The sequence below is a fragment of the Ursus arctos genome, unplaced genomic scaffold, assembly GCF_023065955.2.
Source record: "Ursus arctos isolate Adak ecotype North America unplaced genomic scaffold, UrsArc2.0 scaffold_2, whole genome shotgun sequence".
NCBI lineage: Eukaryota > Metazoa > Chordata > Mammalia > Carnivora > Ursidae > Ursus > Ursus arctos.
The window spans coordinates 103117382-103139144 of NW_026622874.1; the positions used below are offsets into that span (position 1 = coordinate 103117382).

Consider the following 21763-nt stretch of genomic DNA (forward strand, 5'->3'; position numbering starts at 1 on the left):
TGCCCTGGGGGGATCGGGGCGGCCTCCCGGGGGTCAAGGGTGCCCAGAGCCAAAGGCAGGCCGGGACGCCCCACCACTTCCTAGCCTCAGTTTCCCCGTCTGTAGAGTGGCTTAGCCCCTCACTTCTCCACGATGGTTGGTGGGGGGCATTAAAAGAAAGTCCCGAAGCCGCGCAGGAGTCGTGGATTGCCGAGGGGCTCCGAGAGGAGGGTGGGTGGGCGTGGCTCCGGACGGGGGCGGGCCCTGGAGGGGGCGTGGCCCGACTGAGGCTGAGCCTGGCGGGAGCGGGCCCTAGGGGCGGGGCCGTGGCCTCCCTTGGGGGCGGGACCTTCCGGGGGCGGGGCCTCTCGGGGGGCGGGCTCCGGCCGCACTCCCGCCGGCGGCGCGGCTGAGGCTCCCGGTCGTCCCGGGGCTGCGGCAGGGCTCCGCAGGGCTCCGGCAAGGCTCGGACGGGGCTCGGCGCGGGCGTCGGTCCGCGGCTCCGGGAGGCGCAGTCGGAGCCCCGCGTCCGCCGGGGCGCGCGCCGCTGCCCGCATGGCCGCCATCAAGGCGCTGCAGCAGTGGTGCCGGCAGCAGTGCGAGGGCTACCGGGACGTGAGCATCACCAACATGACCACGTCGTTCCGCGACGGCCTGGCCTTCTGCGCCATCCTGCACCGCCACCGGCCCGACCTCCTGTGAGTGCGCCGCAGGCGGGGAAACTGAGGCTGGGGCTGCTGGCGCCGCGGGGCGGGAGGGGGTGTGGGGAGCCGCGCGATGGGGCGGCGCGGAGCGGGGTCCCTGCAGCCACGACCCGCCCGGTGGCCTCAGTTTGCCCGTCCACCAAGTGGAGCTGGGCCGGAGCCAGGCCGGCCGGCCGCCCCCGCTGGCTTAGTCAGTCCGTGAGTCAGGCCGGCGTCCGGGCTCCGGCCACAGCCACTTCTCCCCGCCCCGCCGCCTCCCTGGGAGAGGGCCGGCAGGGCTGCCCTTCTGCGCCCCCCTGAGCGCCCTGCTGCCCAGGGACCGCCTCCCAGATACGGGGTGCTGTGCCCCTGCCCCAGCTGGTCCAGGCACCTTTAGGAATGCAGCCCAGGGCACTGTGGCGGAGGGGTGGGCGCAGAGTTGGAAGCCCCAGGCTTCCCAGCTCTTGTGGTGCAGGCCTGCCTGGGCACCCTACGGTGACAGCTATGAGGTGGAGGCTGAGCCCCTAAGCCTGGGAGCCAAGGGACATGGGCAGAGGTGTGGACTAGGGTGACTTCCCCCAGGAGGGTCTTGCAGTGGTGGCTGGCAGGCTGGCCCTGCACTGCCTCTGGATCTTGTCCCCACGCTCGACCCACACCATCAGTTATTCGCTCGGCAAACGCTCTCCTGCTGAGTGACTGGGCCTGCTGGGGCAGGGGTCTATGTGATGAGGGCCTGGCCCCCGACTCATGTGAACTGCAGATGGATAAACCTCCAAGGGAGGGTGCCTGGACTGGGGGTAACCGGGGCTCAGGAAGGCTGTCCTCAGAAGGCCTTCAAAAGCATTCCGGGAAGCTGTGGCTGGATCCAGGGGTAGGGTGAGGTGTGTGTTTGCCAGGGAGGTCTCAGGGCTAGGAGAGGACAAAGGCCCTCAGTGAGGCCCCTTTCTGTAGAGATCGGGGAGCTGCGGCCCAGAGACCGGACACCCTTGTTCAGGGCACAGAGCGCGTCTGCGGAGCCAGGGCTGGCACTCGGGGCTCCTCCCCTGCACCCAGATGTACCCTGTACCCCAGGCACTCTACGGGGAAGCTAGTCTTGACAAAGGCCTGCACATACTTCCTCCTCCCGCCCGAGGTTGTGAAATGGGTTTGTGGAGTCTCCTGGGGAGGCCTCTCCCCCTGCCCAGGGATGCGCCTCAGTCACCCCTGCAGGCAGAAATGTTGGGCAGAATGGGCTTCCACCGGGAGCACGCTAAGCTGAGCTTGGATGGGGAGGCGGGCTAAGGATGGACCCAGAGTGGAGGGGACAGGCTGAGCCCCACCTGGGAGCATGCAGGGGCGGCTGGCTGGCGACTGCGCCCAGGCAGCCTGGACAGAGCAGCACGAGAAGTCTGCAGTTATAGGCAAATAGGGTACGGCCGTCTGCTGGCCAGCAGCCTCAGTGTCGGTGACCATGGGTGTCACTGGAGATTCGGGGCTTTTCCGAGCCCCAGGGGCTTCTGTCTGCCCCTTGCTGTGCTGGATTAGAGGCCTGTGTGTGTGTGTGGTGCATGAGCCTGTCCCAGCATGCACTGCCCAAGTATGAGCACAGGTGTGCACCTATGGGTGTGTACCATGCCGGCACAAGCAGGCGTCATATAACCGTTCCTTTAACCGTTAATGAGTACCTGCTGTGTGCTCAGCACTGCAAGCTGAAGAACATGGACTTGGCCCCTGCTCAGGGAGTGACATCGAGGGCATTGGTTATCTTGTTTACTGCTGACTTGGTTTTTGTCCATCTGCTCCCACTGGCCTTTAGCTCCAAAAGGGTGGGAATGTCCTTTTTGGTCACTGCCTGCCCTCAGTGCCTGGAACTGGGCATGGCACATGCCAGGTGCTTGGTAGATAGGAGCACATAGTCGGAGAACTACACATAAGGGCATGCACTTGGGGCTCCGTAGGGACAGTAGGAGTTCGGTAAGTGTCGTTGCAAGGTAGGGGCTCTGCAGGTGCCTGTGTGCAGGATGGGGTGGGGGGCATGTGACCATGGAGGCCAAGATTGGAGTGATGGGGCCACAAGCCAAGGAACGCCTGGAGTCTGCCGGGAGGTACAAGGAACAGATGTCCCCGAGAGCCTCCGGAAAGAGCATGGCCCTGCCGATGCCTTGATCTTGGACTTCGGGCCTCCGGAACTGGGAGGAAATGGGTTTCTGTTTGTGGTCAGCAGTAGAACGTTAGTACAGCTTTTGATACCTGGCGGGCGCTGAAGGGCTGATGGAATACCGTGCGTGTGCTTGGTGCTGGGCGCGCTCCCGACTGTAGGCACACGTGTGTCCTTCGTGGTGCCTTACATGCCCCTCCCCCACCCCCCAGTCCCTGTGCTGCCCACCCACCCCCGGGGGTACAGAGGGGAGGAAATACGCAATGAGTAGCACAGGATGCCGTCCTCCTGGGGACACCTCCGAGGCCAGACTGGGGCGAGACCCCCCCCATGCTCCCCGTCCTTCAGAAACCCTCTGGTCGCAGGAGAGTGGACATCCGGCTCCATGTGTCCTGACTTTGCCACCAGGAAGTCCTTCCCTGTGCCCCATCTCCAGCCTTCCTGCTGCCCAGAGCCGCTTCCTCCCGGCGGCCTCCTCAGGAGCAGCTGTGAAGGAGCTCCGGGCGCCGAGCCAGGCAGGTGGCGGTCAGCTGCTCCGACGCTAGCTCCGCTCCTGCCTCTGCCCGCCGAGATCGTGCGGCCCTGCCCCGGGAGGCGCATGTGACGCCCTGGTTGCCCCGCCGGGTCCCCGGGAGGTGTGCATGGGTCGGGAAGCGGGCGCACCCACGACGCCCCCCTGGAGCTGGCCGGCAACACAAGCCCGGGCCCCTCTCTGGTCAGCCTGCCCCAGAGCTGTAGGCTTTCTTGGGTGGGCCTCCAGGGCACCCGCCCGCAGTCTGTTTCCCCAGTGACGCCACCTGTGCCGAGCAGCCAGGTGAGCGTGGGAGCCGCCCAGAACAAACAGCCCCTTCCTGCCTCAGGCAGTAGACCTGTCAGGGCTGGAGCGCGGGGCTGGGCTCCTTCCCCTTCTGGGCTGACCAGGGGTGGCCGAGGTTTTCAGGGGAGATGCAGGAGGTAGGGGTGGCGGTAGCCACCGGGAAGGAAGGGGCCGGAGGCCTTCGCAGCAGCTGGCAGAAGTGCCTGGGCTTCCTTGGGCCGTTTGTAGGGGTTGTGGAGGGGGTCAGCAAGTGGGGGTCTGCTGCAGAGTCACTGGGCTTCCCAACCCCTCAGTCCCGTGGTGGGGGGACCTGATTTTTCTCCAGGTCCCTCCAGCTCTGGAGGCCCATGTCAGGTCTGGGGCAGAGGCCGGTGGTGGTGGGGTGTCTTCCTGGTCATGGCGGGTCTCCCTGAGACGCGCCCTGAGACTCGCACGTAGTCCAGAGTCAGGAGAGGCCCCCACCCAGACGCTCGGAGACGGCACTGCTTCCCTTCCTGGGCCAGAGCAGAGGGTGGGCTGGGCCCTGGTGGCCTGCCTGGCCTCCCCTCCCACATAGGCCTCTTGGCCAGCAGGAAGCTGCCTGGGGACAGAGGCCTTCTGTTCCCCAGCCGAGGGACTGCTGCCCAGGCCCCCCGCTGCCGCCTTCCGGCTAGACTCTCCAGGATGGACACGGGAGGGGCTGCCAGCCCACCTCCTCAGGGCCAGTGCCCTGTGATGCCCCCCTCAGGCCACCATGGAAGCCCCAGAGCTGACTCTTGGCTAGACCCTGCCCCGGGGCCAGGGTTGGGGGTCAGGGTCTGCCCAGGCTGGGGGAGGCCTGCAGCTGGGCAGCCAACGCTGAGGGGTCTCACTTGTCCCCTCGGGACCTTTCTCCCTGCCTCGGGCCTGGGGCGCGTGGTCATGTCCCATTCCCCCCCGTGCCGTCCACCCTGCCTGAGATCTGTGCTAGCATCTGCTCGGCCACTTCCTCCCCTTCTGCCATGTGGCTTTGGTCTTGTCTCTGTCCTTCTCCATCTCTGTGTGGCTGTCTCTCTGTCTCCCCTTTTCCTCCGTGCTCCCCTTCCCGGTGGGATTAACTCCAGATGTGCTGGGGTGCCTGGAAAAGGCGCCTTCCCTTCGGTCAGCTCCTCCCAGCCCAGCCCCCCCCCCCATGTGGCTGCATTTTGTTCCGGGAAATAAACAGTGTGAGGTCAGCTCTCCAGGAATTTGGAAGGGGGTACACATTCCCAAGAGCCCCAAAAGCCTGGGGGCAGGAGGCTGGCTGGCTCAAGCATGTGAGGTCAACAGCCCTGGTCAGCTGTGGCCGGCGGGAGGGGCCGTGCCTCGGCCTCTCGCGGGCAGGCTAGGCCAGGGATTGGGCACATGCTGGCGCCCGGCCCACAGCAGACAAGTCAGAGGGCACAGGACACACATGTAGACCCAGGGAGCACGTTCACTGGCCGAGGTCGGAAGAATAGATGGACGCCGCAGAGGGCCCCTTGCTTGGCAGCATGGGAACTAAGTCATCAGCCAGCGTTTGCAGGGCGCCAGGTGCGTGCAGGTACCTGGGGTCCTACCGGAACGGAGCTGGGTTTAAATGACAGGAATACGACTAAAACATGATCTCACCGGGTGGGAGGGGGTGGGGCGCCCTGAGCCGCAGCCCACCCAGCGTGCAGGCTCTTGGGCCACAGCTGCCTCGCCGAGGGGCAGTCAGTCCCTCACGGCCCGTGGGGGCGCAGCTCCTGCGTTTCGGTCCAGCGAGGCCTTACACGCCAGCTTCCCACCTCCCGGAGGGTTGGCCAAAGCCGGGCTGTCAGTGTGGCAGGCCTGCCCTAGGAGGCACCGCACGCGGGGCGGCTAGAACAACAGACACGCGTCCTGAGTCAGGTGCCGGCAGGGGGGCCACTCCTGAGGCTCCGGGCCTCTCCCCTCGGCTGGTGGAGGGCCAGCTCCCCTCTGTGCGCGGCTGGGTCCTGATTTCCCTTTCTGTAAGGATGCCAGTCGTTTTGGATTAGGGCCCCCTGTCATGACCTCATTTGAACTGGATTCCGTCTGTAAAGAAGATCCTGTTTCCAAAGGTCATGTTTTGAGGTCCTGGAGGTTAGAACTCCAACAGATCATGTGGGGGGCCCCGTTCAGCCCATCCCCACAAGAGCCCCTGGTGGCGGAGAGCTGGTCACGCTGGACTTCCTGACAGGGACAGGCGTGGTCTCTCTCAAGGGTTTGTGGGGCCGCTCAGTCCAGAGATTTCTGCCAGAGCGCTGGCCCCAGAGCGCCGGGCCAGGCCGCGCTCAGGGACAAAGGCGACAACAGCCGAGCCCCATGCTGCGGGGGATGTGAGCTCACGTGGCCACCAGCCAGAGGCAGAGAAGCGTCCACTCGGGGCCCTGCCGGGTGCCTCTGGGGAGGAACTGTGGAGGGTGTGGGGGGCAGGGCGAGTGTGTTCTGCACGGAGGGAGCAGCATGGGCCGCGCTCGAGAGGCCGGCGGGGCAGGACCCTGGGCGGAGAGCTTGCTTCGGGAGGGGTGCAGTGGCTGTGAGACTGGTGGGGGGGGGTCTGCCCCGCCGCAGGGCCTCGAGGGCCTGGGCAGCAGCTGGGCAGGGTCCTGAGGGGGTGGTCCTTGACCTTGAGTGGAAGCCTTGGCGCCTGCTCAGCAGGGGCCAGCACGACGGCCGCGAGGTGCTCCCGCGGGGTTCGGGTGAAGCAAGCCTCCCCCGCCCGCCAGCTCCAGCATGCAGGAGTACCCCCCCCCACGGCAGATGCAGGGGGCTGCGGGCTGTGCTTGCAGACAAAACAGAACTTGTTATCCCACCCTCCCACCACCGGGGCATCTTGCTGAGGATGTGGCCGTGTGGGTCAGTGACCCGGGGCAGGTCTGGAAAAGAGATCGAGCTTTCAAAGGGATGGGGTGGGGGAGGGAGGGGGGCCCCTGCGGACGGAGGGCCCAGCATGCCGAGAATCCCTGGGCGATGCATGGAAATGGGCCACTCCGTGGCCGTGGACCCTGGCGGGACAGACCCAGGGTCACCCGGGTATGGCCACACTTAGGAAGCAGGAGGGTGCTGCGCCCGCCCTGCCGCCCCTCTGGCGGTTTGTCCACCTCCTCGAGACAGAGCTGCCGCCATCCTGTCCTGCGCACAAAAGCACCGTCTGTGCTCATGGGGTGGTCTTAGCATCTGGAACACGTTACCTGGGAGGCGGTCCAAGCGGACAGTGAGGTCTCCCCAAAGCCAGGCAGGGTGATGGACACGGGCCGGAGGCCGGCGGGGGCCTCCTCGGGGGGAGGTAGGCATATAGCAGCCCTGTCCCCTCCCCACCGTGTGGCTGCCAGACCCCCCAGTTCACGTGGGAAGCTGCCATCCTCCTCCCAGATGGGGACGCTGAGGCCCAAGAGAGAGGAGAGGGCTCCCCCAGTGTCCAACAGCACAGCCTGGCTGGGTCGGGACACAGCTCCCGCACTCCCTTTCCCACACTGCAGGGCTTCCAGAACCATCCAGTGCACACTGAGGGGGCCGAGCTGCTGCGGAGGCCCCATCGATGGGTATTTGAGCCGCCTGTCGGGACAGGTGCCTGCCAGGCCCAGCTGTGTTTTCTGCTCTGAGCCACCTTGCAGGGGGCGACGGACTGAGGTGTGCCCGTGTTGGGCGGGGGCACCGAGTCCCGTCCAGGCTGGTCCCAGCACCTTGGACATCCGGCATCCCCGAGGTCAAGTGTGGGGGAGCACCCTGGCCAGTGGGCAGCATGTAGCTCCGTCCCTCACTGCCTTTTATGTCTACCCCCTGGTCTCACCCCCGGGACACGGGCCTCCTGTGACCCACTAGGCCCACAAGCTTCTGGGAGTTTGGAAGCAACCCACTCGGATGTGTGCTCGGCTGGGCTACCCAGGCTGATGACTGTCTTGGCCAGAGGTGGCTCTGGGAGGACAGGGCCCTGCGGTGGGTCCTGGCTTGGCCGTGGCCCTTCCCCACCCTGTGGGAACCGCCGCCCCAAGCCTGCCCGTAGGCCCGGCCGCGTAGGTAAGGGCTTAGCCTCTGCAGGGCACCAGAGGTGGGGGCCATGGCTGCGGGGGTCGATGGTCGCCAGGGTGCTGGCCTGGCATTGCTGAGCCCAGAGCAGGGCCGACTCTGCCCACTCGTGACTGCCGTGTGACCTCGTGCCTTCACGGCTGCCAGTCTGGGCCTCAGCCTCCCTCCCTGAGCTGCCTTGGACACCTATATTTTTCTCTTCCAGGGACTTCGATGCGCTCAGGAAGGAAAACATTTATGAGAACAACAAACTGGTGAGTGCCCCTGTTCCTGCCACCACACCGGCGTGGCCGGTCTGCCCTGCACTGTCACCCAGGTCCCTGGTCCCCTCGGGCACCGCCCCGCAGCCGCGGGAGGGGCCGGCCCAGCAGGTGAGCGCCTGGTGGCCGGAGACGCTGCTGAGCTCCGCAGCCAGTCCTGAGCCTGGTGACCCCAACGCCAGAAGTAGCCTCTGGTCCGGCGCCCCGGCCCTCCTGGTCCCCTTCTTCCTCCTGTCGGGGGGTTGGGACACAGCTCCCATCCAAGGCAGAGTGGGGGCCAGAGGAGGCTCTGGGAGGACCAGCCCTGGGGCGGGTCCTGGCGGGGCGGAGGCCCTTCCCCACTCTGGGGACCGCCGCCCCGAGCCCTCCCGACGGCCTGGCCAGGGCTCCTGGGCACACCGCCTGCGGCCCCGCGCTCTGGCTGGCCTGGGTCCAAGGCACCTGCCTGCCGCCCTGCTGCAGACCTTCCCTGCACCAGCCTCAGTTTCCTCACTGCAGAATATGCCCCATTATGGCGATGGGCTGTTGCCCGGAGAGGCAGACTCGCGCCCTGCCCAGCTCGTGCACCATTGGCCTTTCAGTTTGACTTAATTTAGATGAAATAAGGTGACAGATTCAGTTCCTCAGCCACGCTCTCCACAGGTCACACACTCCTGATGGACAGCTTGGACTAGAGCTCGTCCATCGTCGCAGGAAGCGCGTAGGGATGCTGTAGCGTGTGGGTGGGATGGACACATGGGGACAGTGCAGCCGGGTGTGCTCGGCCATCACCCAGTAAAATGGAGCCCCCTGGGCACTCCCGGGAGGGGTGTGCCTAGTAGGGGGCTGCCGGGGCAAGGGTGCTGGGCAGGAGGGCCCCTGGCTAGTAGGAGAAACAGCAAGGGGGGCCTGGCTGGGCAGAGTGGGGGAGGCGGCAGGAACAGAGTTGGGGAGGCGGCGGAACAGTGGGGGCATGGCGGAGCAGAGTGGGGGAGGCGGCGGGAACAGAGTGGGGGTGTGGCTGGAACAGAGTGGGGGAGGCGGTGGAACAGTGGGGGCACGGCGGAGCAGAGTGGGGGAGGCGGCGGGAACAGAATGGGGGTGTGGCTGGAACAGAGTGGGGGAGGCGGTGGAACAGTGGGGGCACGGCGGAGCAGAGTGGGGCAGGCGGCGGAACAGTGGGGGCATGGCGGAGCAGAGTGGGGGAGGCGGCGGGAACAGAGTGGGGGTGTGGCTGGAACAGAGTTGGGGAGACGGCTGGAACAGTGTGGGGGAGGTGGCAGGAACAGAGTCGGGGAGGCGGCGGCAACAGTGCGGGCACAGCGGAGCAGAGTCAGGGAGGTGGGGACAGGCGGGACATGGGAATCACTTGGCCACCTGTCCAAGGGCTGCTGTGCTGGGAGCGCTGGGGTCCACAGGATCTGTGTTGACAGCAGGGTGGGGGGCGAGGGGATGATGGTGGCAGCAGGAGGAGTTAAACTCTGGATGTGTTTTGAAGGGGAGTGAGAGGGGATTCGAGGCCTTTGGCCTAAGCATGGTGGGAAGGTACCCCTGGAACCCCGTTTTGGAGACATAAAGCCTGAGGTGTCCCCCTCAGATGTGGTATGGGCGTCTCAGCAATTTAGGGGAAGGGTGCTGATGGGAACTTGAGGGTCATCAGGTGAGGGATGGGCCTGTGCAGGCAGGAGAGGCCAGGCTGGCCACAGCAGGGACTGGCTCCCCATCTCCTTCAACCCTGCGTGGTCAGGATATGGTCCCTGGCTGGGGGAGGTCACGCAGCTGGAGCAGAGCGCGAACTTGAACCGAGACCTTTCTGGGCCCAAGCGGGTTTGTGGCCTCCTTCCTGGAGGAGCTGGTGGGCTGACGGAGAAGAAGGAGGGGGTGTCCCCTAGCTCACCTGTGCTGACCACTCCCCCCAGGCCTTCCATGTGGCCGAGGAGCAGCTGGGCATCCCAGCCCTGCTGGACGCTGAGGACATGGTGGCCCTGAAGGTGCCGGACCGGCTGAGCATCCTGACCTACGTGTCCCAGTACTACAACTACTTCCACGGGCGCTCCCCCAGTGAGTAGCGGCCCGAGGCCCTGTCTGCACTGCCTCTGCATGGCCGGCCCCCCTCTCGGGCCCCCATGAGCCCCCAGCGCTGCCGAGCAGGGCAGGAAGCAGGCAGGGAGGCCCTTCTGGTGCCACATGTGTGGGGCTCCCGGAGCTGCAGCTTCCTCCCCGTGGGAGCGGGACCCCCCCCCATGCTGCTGCAGGTGACGAGCACGGGCCCAGGCCCCACAGGCCCCACACCCACCTGTCCACTGAACAGATGCGCCCAGATCCTGCCTCTCCTTATCCTCTCGGCCTCAGTTTGCCCATCTGCACCCCTGGAGCCTGTGCCCACAACTCTTGCCTCAGGCAGCCTGAGACCCCGTGTGTGCTCCCGGGCCTGGCTCCAGAGGCACCCCTGTCCCCGTGTGGTCCTGACATTTGGCCTTATACACATCAGGCTGGCCCTGGCAGGGTGGGGCCTCCAGGCAGGGCGGCTGGGTGGGGGACTGGCCCAAGGGACTTTATTCCGGCTGCTTTGTGCACCCGAAGTTCAGCCGTGTCCCCTCCCCCCACATTCCTCATCCAGGCCTTAGAAATCCCCGGAATCACTGGGCACAGGACCAGCCCCGCCTTGATATTTCCACTTTGTGGAGAAACAGAAAAGTGCACTTCCCTGACCCCAGATCGGGGCTCTCAGAGCTGCAGGGGAGGGGCGTGGGTGAGGCCAGGCCCCTGCTGGGAATGCACGCCTGTGGTCGCTCCAGGCTGCCTTTCCCGGGCCCCGGACACCGGGAGCTGCCCTTCCCAGCAGCACTGGGCTCCCACAGGGGACCTGGACCAGGGGTGGCCCCAGATACTTTCAGAGCCTGACCCCGCTTGTCTCGTGCCAGTTGGAGGCATGGCTGGTATCAAGAGACCGCCATCGGACTCCGATGAGGAACCATCTGGGAAGAAGGCCTCATCCCAGCTGGCCAGGCCCTCACCCACTCCAGCCCAGGGGCAGCCACTGTCTCCAGCCAGCACCCACCCCGTCGTCCAGCGGAAGGACGGGAGCTCAGGGGGCCCCCTGCTGAAAATCGTAAGCACCTCAGCCCCACCTTCCCTCTGGCTCTTGGGGCTGAGTGTGACCTCTACACCACCCAGGATGGGGCTCCCCTTGGCTCCCTGGCACGGACTCAGCTGCCCTTAATGAGGATTGGCTCTACAAGCTCCTTCGATCCTATGTGGTCAGGACAGGATCCCCATTGTACAGATAGGTAACTGAGGCCCAGGGAGGTGGTGCAGGCCAAGCAGAGCTGGGACCCTGAACCCAGATCTTTCTGGACTCCTGCCCCTCCCTTCTGGGTGGGCCAGGAAAGAACCCTGGGTGTGTCCTTCCCGCTTGCCTGGGGCATTAGGGTACCCTTACTTTCAGAGGCTGGGACGGAGGTGGGCGATATGCTGTGGTCGGGCGCCCCCTGCTGTTCGAGCGATTGGCGCGAACCGCAGCCTGGAGTGAGGACTGCGGCTCCGCGGCTCCTCGGCCCCTCACCTCGGGTGCAGCAGGAGCGTGGGACACTATCCCCTGTGCCCCCAGGCCCCCGAAGTCAGGGGCCCCCTCTCCTGGGGCCGGGCTGCAGACTCTGAACTTGGAGTCCGGCCGGCCTGGGCATGGGCCCTCCTGGCTGCGCTTGGCGGGCTGCTCCCCTCACGGCCTGGGCTCTCCGGTCTGTAAAGTAGGATCTTCTCACCGGTGGGTGGGGCAGCTGTCAGGAGGGAGGCCTGTGGGGGGTGGGGCTCAGCAATGTCAGCCGGCACCCTTCCCAAGGGCCAGGCCGCGGTGAGCAGCTCGGTCAGCAGCATCTGTGGGGTCTGCGGCAAGCACGTGCACCTCGTGCAGCGACACCTGGCTGATGGGAAGCTCTACCACCGAAGCTGCTTCAGGTTGGCCGTGCGCGTGTGCGCATGCGTGTGCGTGCCTGTGTGCGTGCGCGTGCCTGCATGTGCGTGCATGCGTGCGCACTTGTGTACACTTGCAAGTATGCATGTGTGCCTGTGTGCCTGTGTGCCCGTGCGCCCGTGTGTGTGTGTGTGCGTGCATGCTGACAGTCACGGACGCTCTGGGTGTCTGCGCCCCCAACGAGGTCCTTGTGGGGTCTGTGACCCTGAGGGGACTGTTGAGTGAGTTGACCAGCAGACGAGCAGATGCAGGGCTGCAAGAGCGTGTGTGCCTGAGAGTATGCGTGAATGGGGAGCACATGCCGGCCTGGAGCGTCCTCACGGCTCTTCCTCTGCCCTGCGCCAGGTGTAGGCAGTGCTCCAACACGCTGCACTCTGGGGCCTACAGGCCCACCCGCGAGCCCGGCGTCTTCGTGTGTTCCAGCCACCACCCCGAGGCTGTCGCTGCAAGCCCCACCTTGCGGGGCCCGGCCCCCCGACAGCCAGGAGCCATGCCCTCAGACTCCAAGCCGCCCGGTGCCCCATGGAAGGCCCAGGAGGCAAATGGGCTCCGAGACGCGGGGCCGAAGGCCAGGCCAGCGACCCGGGAGCCGGTGGTGGGCAACTCAACTGCCAAAGGCGTCCCCGCCCCAGCCGACTCTCCAGTCACTGCTGCCTCCCACGTCCACGCGGGGAGTCCAGCCGGGTCCAGGTTCTTGGCGGGCCTCCAGGGTGGCAAAGCCAGCGTGCGTGTGGCCAACAGTTCCCCAGCAGGGTGGTCATCGCTGGCTCAGGACACCGCAGCAGCCAGCCCCCGTCCTGCCGTGACGCCGAGTGCCCCGGACTCTCGCCCGGCCACCCCGCAGAGCCGGGTGACCCCCCAAGCGGCAGCCCCTCAGACCAAAGTCTGTGTGGGCCCAGCGTCTCCTGGCCCAGCAGACACCCCAGGTGGCACCCCATCGGCCTCCAAGATACAGCAGGCCCAGGAGAGGTTCTTCCAGACTCCTGGAGCCGCCCCCAGCCCTGGCCCAGCTGGCACGGCCTCAGCCCCTGCCAATGCGCCTTCTGGGGACAGCAGCAGGGAGCAGGCGCTGAGCTGCCTCCGGAAGGCCCTTCCCAGGCTTGGGGACACTGGTGCTCAGGCACCTGGCAGGTGGGTGGGGGTGGGGGTGGGTGGTGGGCAGGGTTGGGGGCAGCTGAAGAGGCTTCCAGGCCCTGCCTGCCTGGCTGTGCTCCCCAGCCTGGGAATGAGACGGGACCCAGAGGGCCTGGTGGTTGGCAGGAGGCGACGCCCTTGTCACTTAGAGCTGTGGTGGACACACTCCCAGGGGCACGGATGCTGTCCCCTGGGGCCACTATGTGGCACACATGGAAGATACACGTTTTACAGACTGGGGACCAGAGGCCGTGAGAGTTCCCGTGTCCTTCCGTTTGACCCGGGTGCAGCTCATCCGCTGTCCATGTGGCAGAGCCTGCCCAGTGCCTTCGGCACGCTGGACACAGAGCGGGCCCTGAGGGATGGAGGGTCCCCGCGGTGCTGTGCTGGGGCTGTTGGGACAGAGCACCACACACTGGGGGCTAACGCGACAGAACATTGTCCTCTCCCAGTTCTGGAGGCCAGAAGGCTGAACCCGAGGTGGGCAGGGCTGTGCTCCCTCCGAGGGCGCTCGGGGAGTGTCCGTCCCGCCTTGTCCAGCTCCTTCTGGCCTGCGTTCCTTGCTTGGGGCCACACCTTCCCTCTTGGCCTCCAGGGTCACCTGACTTTCTCTCTGTGTCTGTGTCCTCTACTTTTCTGTCTCTTACAAGGACACCCGTCACTGGACTTAGGGCCACCCTAATCCAGGATGACCTCATCTGTACTTGATTACATCAGCAAAGACCCTATTTCCAAATAAGGCCATACTCTGGGCTTCCGAGTGGACGTGAATTTGGGGGGGGACACCATTCACCATACTTCAGTGGCCTAGTGAGTAAGGAGATCGCACACCAGGCTGGCTGACAATCCGTGCCTGCTGCCTCGTGCGGCCCCTTGTTTGGGGGGAGCATTCTGGCTTAGAGCTGCCCTGCCCCACTGGGTCAGCTGGTGGTACCCTGGGAGAGCGAGACTGCCCCGCACTCCAGCGCACCTGGGGGCTGAGGCCGCTTGGCTGTGAGCGCTCTCCGGGGGCCCCCAGCGGGGTATCTGCCCGGGGTGGGGCCCGGCTCCTCCTGGTCACTGCGCCCAGACAGTGGGGAGAAGCAGGAGGGAGAGATCGGCTTCCTAGGGAGCATGGGGCACATGGAGGAGCTGCTCTGGCTTGGGGAGGTGCCCAGCTCCCTGCCCCGGGCCCTGCTGGGAGCTGGCGGCCCACTTCCCGCGTGCATGTGTTCCCAAGAGGGTGCGGGTTGGCCGGTGATGGGCGGCCTGTCGGGAGGCCTCACGCATGTGGCTTCGATGAGGGTAGGCAGGCCCCTCGAACCCGGGCTCTGGGTGGGGCTTCTACAGTCACGTCCCAGGTGCTTCTGGGCAGGTCGATGGAAGAGGGAGGGGCTGCGGGTGTGGCCTCTCCCCATACCCCATGTGAGGTGTGTTTTGGGGACATTTCAATCTCAGCCCATGCCAGAGTTAAACGGGGAGGTAAAATCAGGGGCCAGGTATACACCTGTGCCGGAAGTATGTGCCCTTGGCCTGTCCCTCGGAGGGGCTGTCTCCCTCAGGAGGGTGGACATTAAGAATCAGCTGCCAGGGGAGGCTGAGGGGCTTCTGCCTGGGGGTCACGGCGGGAAGGGCTCCTGGGTCCACCTGTGCCTGATGCCTCTGCTCTCACCCACAGGCCCTCCCCGGCTCTGAAATCCCATGGCAGAACCGAAGGGCCACAAGCAAGTCCAGCAGCCAAGCTGTCACAGGTGCCGTCTCCCCAGACCCCCCCTGCGAGGACTGAGCTGCCGGCCTTCCTGAGTGGGGGCCCCACCTCACGGGCATCCACATCACCCTGGGCCGGCAGGAAGAGCCTGCCTGTATCCTCAGGGGCCAGCCGGACGGGTGCCGGCTCCAGGCTGAAGCCAGAGACCCCACTGGCAAAGGGTAAGAGCTCCCCCAAAGCAGGGGTGGGGCGGGGAGTGGGGCTCAGGGTGCAGGGGGTGGCCCGGCTCTGCCAGTCCGTGGTGCGGCGTGGCCGCTCCGCTACCTGGCCTGGGGTTCTGCAGCAATTTGCTGATTCCTGCCCCACTCCTGGGCTCGCCAGCTCTGGGTGCCTGTCATTCTGTCACCTGCCTCATAGCACCCCTGCTCCTCACTCTCCCCCCAGTCTGCCTGACTGCAGTTTTGGGGTGGCACGGCTTTATGGTCACTGTTCGCTGACCGCCTGCCCCGCCGGGCCTTCTTGCTGAGGCCCTCCGGTCATCAGTGTCACTGCCCCTGGTGACCACGCCAGGGTGTCCGTTACTCCTTTCCTGCTCTGCTCTGGTTGCGGCCTCACCCCCTCCCCTGGGGTTTTGCGTCCACGGTTCCTGTGTGTGTCTGTCCTTCCTGCTCTGTCCTGATGACAGTGTCCTGGGGCTCCTTCCATCCTGGAGCCCCCATGAACCTTGGCCCCTCCCAGAGGCCCCTCCGACCACTTACTACTGTTTCGTGGCCTTGTGTTCTCGGTGCCGTTACATTCACTTTTCGGGGTAACTGTGGAGTTGGCTTTTTCTGGGTGCCTGGGTATCTCTTAGGGGTGCCACCCTGGCATTACTGAGCTGGACTCAGAGAACACCCCATGTAGAGTGTTTTACCAAGATCTTTCCCTCGGCTGAGCCCCCATCACGAAAGCCGCTCTGCTCTGAGCCAAGGAGTCTTCAGATGGGCTGTCCCGGCTTAGCCATCCATCCCACAGATGCACAGGCACTCAGTGTCCACGGCGCTCCCCTGGCCTCCCCTTCACCCATTTGGCAGCAGGGGAAGTTGAGGCCCAGAGAGGGGAGCGATTCCCCCAGGCACACACAGCGCAGGCTTGAAGTCCTGAGCCCGACTCCCAGCCTGACTCTCCCTTGGGCGGGCTGGCTGTGCGGGTATTTGAGAGGGGCTGGCTGCAGGGAGTTGGGGTGGGGGTGGGTGAGATCCAGTCTTTCCCAGCAGACCCCCCCCCACCTAGAACACCCCCCCCATGACCTGTGTCCCTGCCCCCCTCCTAGGCGTGAGTGCCAGTCCCCAGGAAGGCCAGGAGGACGGGCCGGCAGGATGGAGGGCCCGCCTGAAGCCCGTGGAGAAGAAAAACCCTGCTGAGAGGTGAGGGGAGGGGAGGCGGGGCTCTGGGGGGGCTCCCCTGGACCTGCACCTGGGGCTGTGGCTTTGTGCTCATGGAGCCTGAGGGTTAGCACAGGGTCAGGCACACAGTAGGTGCTCGCCAGATGCTTGCAGGTGAATAAGGGCACAGACATGGACCGACTGACACACCCACAGGACGGATGTGTAGACATCTGCTCGGATGTCTTACTACTTTCAGCAGTAGTAGCAGGAGCCAGTTCACACCAGCTGAGTGACGGGGGGACAGTCACACCGGCCTGAGTGACGGGGGCGGTCACACCAGCCACCCTGTGTGCACCGTAGCCGTGCGTGGCCCAGGGGCGGGCGGCAGCTCGGGGCCCTGCAGCAGCTGGGAGGACCTGAGCAGGAGCTCACACCCACAGAGGTGAGCGCTCGCGGGAACACAGGCCTGTTTCTAGGAGGATCACGGCCAGTCAGGCACCATGAGCTCCTTCCCTGCCTCAGGTTGTCTGCCCCTGGGTGTGGGGGCAGCCCCTTCTTCCCTCGGCTGACCTCCTGCCCTCTGTCTAGGGTCCTGGCAGAGCCTCGGACGGGTGAGGCACCTGGGAAGGTCCGTGGGAACTCTGAGGGGCCCGTCCGCGTCCCCCCGACCCCTCTTCGGCCTGACAGGACAGCGGGCGCAGCTAGCCCCAGGCCCAGCCCCTCAGGTAATGCTGGCCGGAACCCGGGGGCTCCAGATGCCCGGCCGGGAACGCGGTGCGCTGCCGGAGGGGCCCGTGTCTGGGGTGGCAACCTGGGTGTGAGTGTGCGTGCACGCGTGTGCCTTTGTGCCTGCACATGTGTGTGAGTGTGGCTGTTCCTAGCATACTCCGCCGCCCCTGGACCCATGTCCAGCCCTCACGTCACTTCCTCTGTGGCCTTGAGCCGGTCTCCAGCCCGCTGGGCTCGTTCGGCCCTGTGTTGCCGAGGACGCAGTGTTACCCTCCCTGGGCGGATGTGGGCACAGGGCTGTGAGCACTGACCCCGTGCTGGCCGGTGGCCTCCGCTCAGGGAAGCAGTTGAGGGGGAGGACACCGGATCTGCCAGCTTGACATGTGGCCCTGTCCCCTGCCCTCGGGCAGCCGCATCCCCCTCCCCGTCCCTGTCCTGCCGCAGGAAGCTGGCTGTCCCTGCCAGCCTGGACGTTTCTGCCGACTGGCTTCATTCTGAGCCCTCAGGGCAGGAAGTCCCAGCCCGGAGCTGGAAGGAAGAGAAGGGGAAGCCCCCTGCTCAGGACAAAGCAGGTCAGCCCCAAGACCCCAGCCCCCATTTCTAGCTGGGATGGAGCTGAAGAGGCTCATCTGAGGAGGGAGCGCCTGGTGGGCTTTGCAGGGGGATGAGGAGCTTACGGGGCCCAGAGTGGAGGGGAGGCGCGCCAGGGGAGCGAGCAGCCTTGAGCGCACCTGCGGGCTGGCCAGGCTTGGCTTGGGGTGGGGCAGAGGGCCTGGAGGACCGCCCCGGAGACCTTGCCCACCAGTAGGGAAGGGAGGACCGGGCAGGGGCCCCCACTCCTCCTGGAGCCTGAGCCACAGATACCTGCCTATGGTGGAGTATTTGCTCTTGGGGTGCCCGGGCTGCTGACCTGGGGGGACACGGAGGTTGGTGAGGATGGGGCCTGGATCTGAGTGAGCTCTGGCTTTTGGGCACCAGCGGGGCACTGCTCGGGGTTGCTGGTGGTGGGGGCCAGGGCTGCCGGGCAGGCGGGGTGGGGTCGGCCGAGCTTTGGGCCTGGTGCCCCCAGGTCCAGGAGACTGGTCTCGCCTTCAGCAGGGAGACCCTTGGGCTCGGCTGGTGTCCGCGCTCCCCCCGGCGAGGCAGCGACCAACCCAACCAGGGTGAGTAGGCCAGGGTGCAGGCGGGCCGGGAGCTCAGCCCTCCGGGGCATGGCCTGGCGTCTCCCATGGCCCCTCACCAGCCCCCCCGTCCCCAGCTGCACCCTAACTACATGCCCCCGGAGGAGATCCAGAGGCACGTGCAGAACATCGAGAGGCAGCTGGACGCCCTGGAGCTCAGGGGCGTGGAGCTGGAGAAGCGTCTGCGCGCCGCCGAGGGGGGTGAGCCGACTCCCTGCCCAGTGCCCAGACTGGCCTCAGCCAGCTTCACCCTGCGGCCGCCCTGGCCCTGGCCTGACCACCCCCCCCCTCCCCGACAGATGCCTCCGAGGATGCTCTCATGGTGGACTGGTTCCAGCTCATTCACGAGAAGCAGCTGCTGCTGCGGCAGGAGTCAGAGCTGATGTACAAGTGAGGGTCCAGCCGCCCCACCGCTGCCCGCAGGGCCCTCTCCCGGACGGCCCCCTCACCTCGGTCCCGGCCGGGCTCAGGCGCGGGGTGGCCAGCCGGGCGGGCCGCGCCTCACGCCTGCGTCACCTCGGCAGGGCCAGGGACCAGCGCCTGGAGGAGCAGCAGTGGGACCTAGAGGGGGAGCTGCGTCAGCTGATGGCCAAGCCCGGTGCGTCCCACCCACCCCCGGGAGCCGAGGCCAGCAGGGTGTGGGGCAGAGCCCTGGAGGGGTGGGGGGTGGGTGCGGGCTCTCCCAGGCCCCTCCCGCTGGGCGGGCACCCTTGGGTCAAGTCTCAGCTCCTCCACTCCTGGCTGTGTGTCCTTGGCCAGGGCACGCACCCTCTCTGTGCTTGCGAAGTGGGGACAGTACTCGCCTGCCCAACCCTCAGCCACAGTGATTGGTGCGCGCGGGCAGTAAGCCCTGACCAGCACAGCCCGTGGGTATTGTGGACGGCGTGGCCGAGGGCCCGGCGCTCGGGGCTCAGGTCCTGGCAGTCCTGCCTCTGCCCTTCCTCGCTGTGGGGTGGGGGCAGCGGTGCTCAGAGTCTGATCTGGCCGTTCTTCCACTCACTCACTCACTCACTCACTCACTCACTCATTCGTTCCCTCACCCACCCGTCTGTCCACCCGTCCACCCATCCATCCACTCAGCGTTGCCAAGAGCCCACCGCAGATGGACAGGCTCTGTCCCCGTTGCCCCCAAGACCCTTCCCCCACCTCCGGTGGAGAAGCCCAACCCTTGTGGGGGCAGGGACGCTGTGTCCCTGAGCGGGATGGGATGGCGGGGCTGCCGCTGAAGGCAGGCTGTCCCTGCAGAGGCTCTGAAGTCCCTCCAGGACCAGCAGCGTGAGGAGGACCTGCTGAGCCGGTACATCAGCACCGTGGATGACCGCAGCAATATCGTGGACTTCCTGGAGGAGGACCGGCTCAGGTGAGGGCGGGGCTCGGGGCTCAGGTGAGGCGGTGCCAGACCCTGCTTCCTCCCTGCCAGGCCGTCACTACTCAGCTCCTGCACAGAGCCTCCCCCCATCAGGAGGGCGGAGCAAGACCCCCCCCCATGTGCATTCGGCAGGTGGGGGCCCTGAGGCCCGGGGCAGACCCAGCCCAGGTAGCCTGTCTTACAGGTTGTCCCTGACAAAGCCCCGTGTTCCCTGACCCTCAGGGACCAGCACCTGCTGCTGGAACATTCCATAATGCAAGTGGCTCACTGTGACCTGTGCAACAGGGGAGCAGAACTTTAGATTTTATTTTCATTTAAATACACACAGCCACCTTTGTCTCCTGGTGCTGCACTGGGCCTCCGGCTTTGTGACCATCCCCGGGGCATCTCTGTCCCTGTGTGTAAATGAGGGACCTGTCAAGGCCACAGAGTCAGTGGCCAAGTTTGTTAAACGTGTTACTGTCTGAACTCAGGCGCCCTGGTCCAGGTCCTCCCAGGGCCCTCCTGTCCCCCTGCCACCGATGAGGGTCCGGGCCCAGAGAGGGCAGGCACTGCCTTGTTGGCAGGTGGGAGACAGCTGACCCGGTGTCAGAAGGGCTCGGGCTCAGGTGTGAGTCCGATGAGAGCCCCACGCCCCTTGTCCCTGAGGCCAGGGCCCTCACTGCCGCCCTGCTACTGTTTCAGAGAGCGAGAGGAGGACGAGATGCTACGGAACATGATTCAGAGTCTGGGTAACTGAGGGGCAGGGCAGAGGTGGGAGGGGTCGGGGCTGGGCCTCCTGTGGGAGTGGGGGCCAGGACCCGCAGGGCAGGTGCAGCCCGCCGACAGGAAGGCTCACCCCAAGGGAGCAAGCTTCCCATCATTCAGCGGGGCCGAGAGGCAGCCCCTGACCATGTGGTCGGGGTGGGGGGAGTGCCTGGCCCAGCAGGTGCTCTAACGGCAGGCACAGAGGCGGTTCCCACAAGGGAGGGCAGAGGCTCAGGGCTCCGGTCGGGGCCTGGCTTCCTCCAGGCTCTAGGGGCCCAGGGAGGACTCTGATGGGTGGGCGGGAAGCACATATGTAGCAGGGGTGTCCTCAGGTGGCGAGTGTCCTCGGTGTACATCCTCCCCCCCACCCCCCCAGACCTCCAGAGAAGCATCGGGGACCAGAAGAAGAAGTCCAAGTTCAGCTTGTCCAGGGTCTGGTCCTTGAGGAGCAAAAGCAGGACCCCTGAGTGAGCTGCCTGGCCAGCCGCAGGACCCTTGCCCTTGGCTCGGGCAGGGTGGGCACTGTGGGGGTGGGAACATGGGGGTAGGGGCCTGCACCCCCTCCCCGTGAGCCACCACAATAAAGAAAGCGACCACATGACCTGGGCTCCCTCTTCTGTTCCCCGCGTGCTCCTGGACGGCCTGGCGCCTGGCCCGGAGGTCTTGGCCAGTTTCCAGTTATGCACCAGTGTGGATGTGTCCGTGGCCTTGAGCAGGCTCTGACCCTCTCTGGACTGGCCTGGACCCTCTGAGACGGACACTGGAGCTGCTTCCTGGCCTGGCTGCATGGACAGGAGCTGGGAACAGGAACAGGGCGGGTCTCTGCCAACTGCATTCAGGGGTTACCCCCAAGTGGGCATCTCCAAAGCCAGAGATCTGTGACCTTGGCCTTGGGGCAAGGTGAGCTGTGCTCTGGGACGGAAGATTCCAAGCCCGGGGCCCTGGTGTCCAGCAGGGAGTGGGGCTCACCGCTCTTCCCCACATCTGGTGGAGAGGGCACAGGCGGGGCAGCGAAGGCCAAAGGGGAGCCGGCACCCTGCAGCTCACCCTGAGCCCCTGCTCAGCACTGCCCTCACTCGGGTGCCCCGGGAGAGGAACTTCTCCTGTGGGTCTGTCTCCCCGTTTGTCTCTGAGCTGTCTCCAGCCGCGTGGGACCCCCCCTCAGCGGCACAGCACCAACACTCCCCAGCCTGGTGGCAGGCGGGGGTCCCTGGCTCAGTATGTTTGGGACCCACAGAGCTCCAGCTGCATCCTGCTGCCTTCACGGGTCCTGCTGGAGGGTCTCAGCTGGGGACTCTTGGGACTCGAGGTCAGGGTGTGACATGGGACAGGGAGGGCGGCTGCTTGGTACAGAGATGAGTTTGCAGCCCCCCCTCTGCTGCCGGCTCTGTGGCCTTGGGCCAGGACCCTGCCCTCTCTGAGCTTTTGGCGACCAACAGAGGGGCTGTGAGTGGGCTACGAGCACCAGCAGGGTCATGTGGGAGTCTGGACCAGCGGCGGCGGTGGCAGGGGAAGGAACTCCAGGCCTCCTGCTGGCTGGCCCATTACAGCAGGACCTCCACTGGAGAGGCCGGAGGACCCCGCGATGGAGGGTTGGGCTGCTGGAGCGGTCAGTGGTCAGTGGGCCACGCAGGCTTGATGTCATTCCTGGGTGCTGAGCGCCATGGGCGCTTCTGAGCAGAGGCCCCAGGGTGAGACTTGCGTGGTGGAGGG

The 21763-nt window shown here is 65.9% G+C and overlaps 1 protein-coding gene across 7 annotated transcripts; it reads left to right on the top strand.

Annotated features, from left to right (window-relative positions):
• Positions 1-375: 375 nt before the first annotated feature.
• Positions 376-20651, top strand: MICALL2 (MICAL like 2). 7 transcript variants are annotated; one of them, XM_026489051.4, is made up of 17 exons: positions 376-677; positions 7830-7878; positions 9783-9924; positions 10788-10975; positions 11705-11820; positions 12182-12967; positions 14628-14878; positions 15970-16063; positions 16613-16749; positions 17164-17325; positions 17849-17916; positions 18012-18135; positions 18234-18324; positions 18459-18532; positions 19180-19294; positions 19988-20034; positions 20427-20651. In XM_026489051.4, exons 1-17 carry the CDS (start codon positions 535-537, stop codon positions 20519-20521), a joined length of 2682 nt encoding a protein of 893 aa, XP_026344836.3. In that variant the 5' UTR covers positions 376-534; the 3' UTR covers positions 20522-20651. The 7 variants fall into 7 exon arrangements, 5 of the variants coding, with proteins under 5 accessions (XP_026344836.3, XP_026344837.3, XP_057171412.1 ...); XM_026489052.4 differs by having other exon boundaries at positions 17852-17916; XM_057315429.1 differs by having other exon boundaries at positions 17260-17325.
• The last annotated feature ends 1112 nt before the right edge of the window (positions 20652-21763 follow it).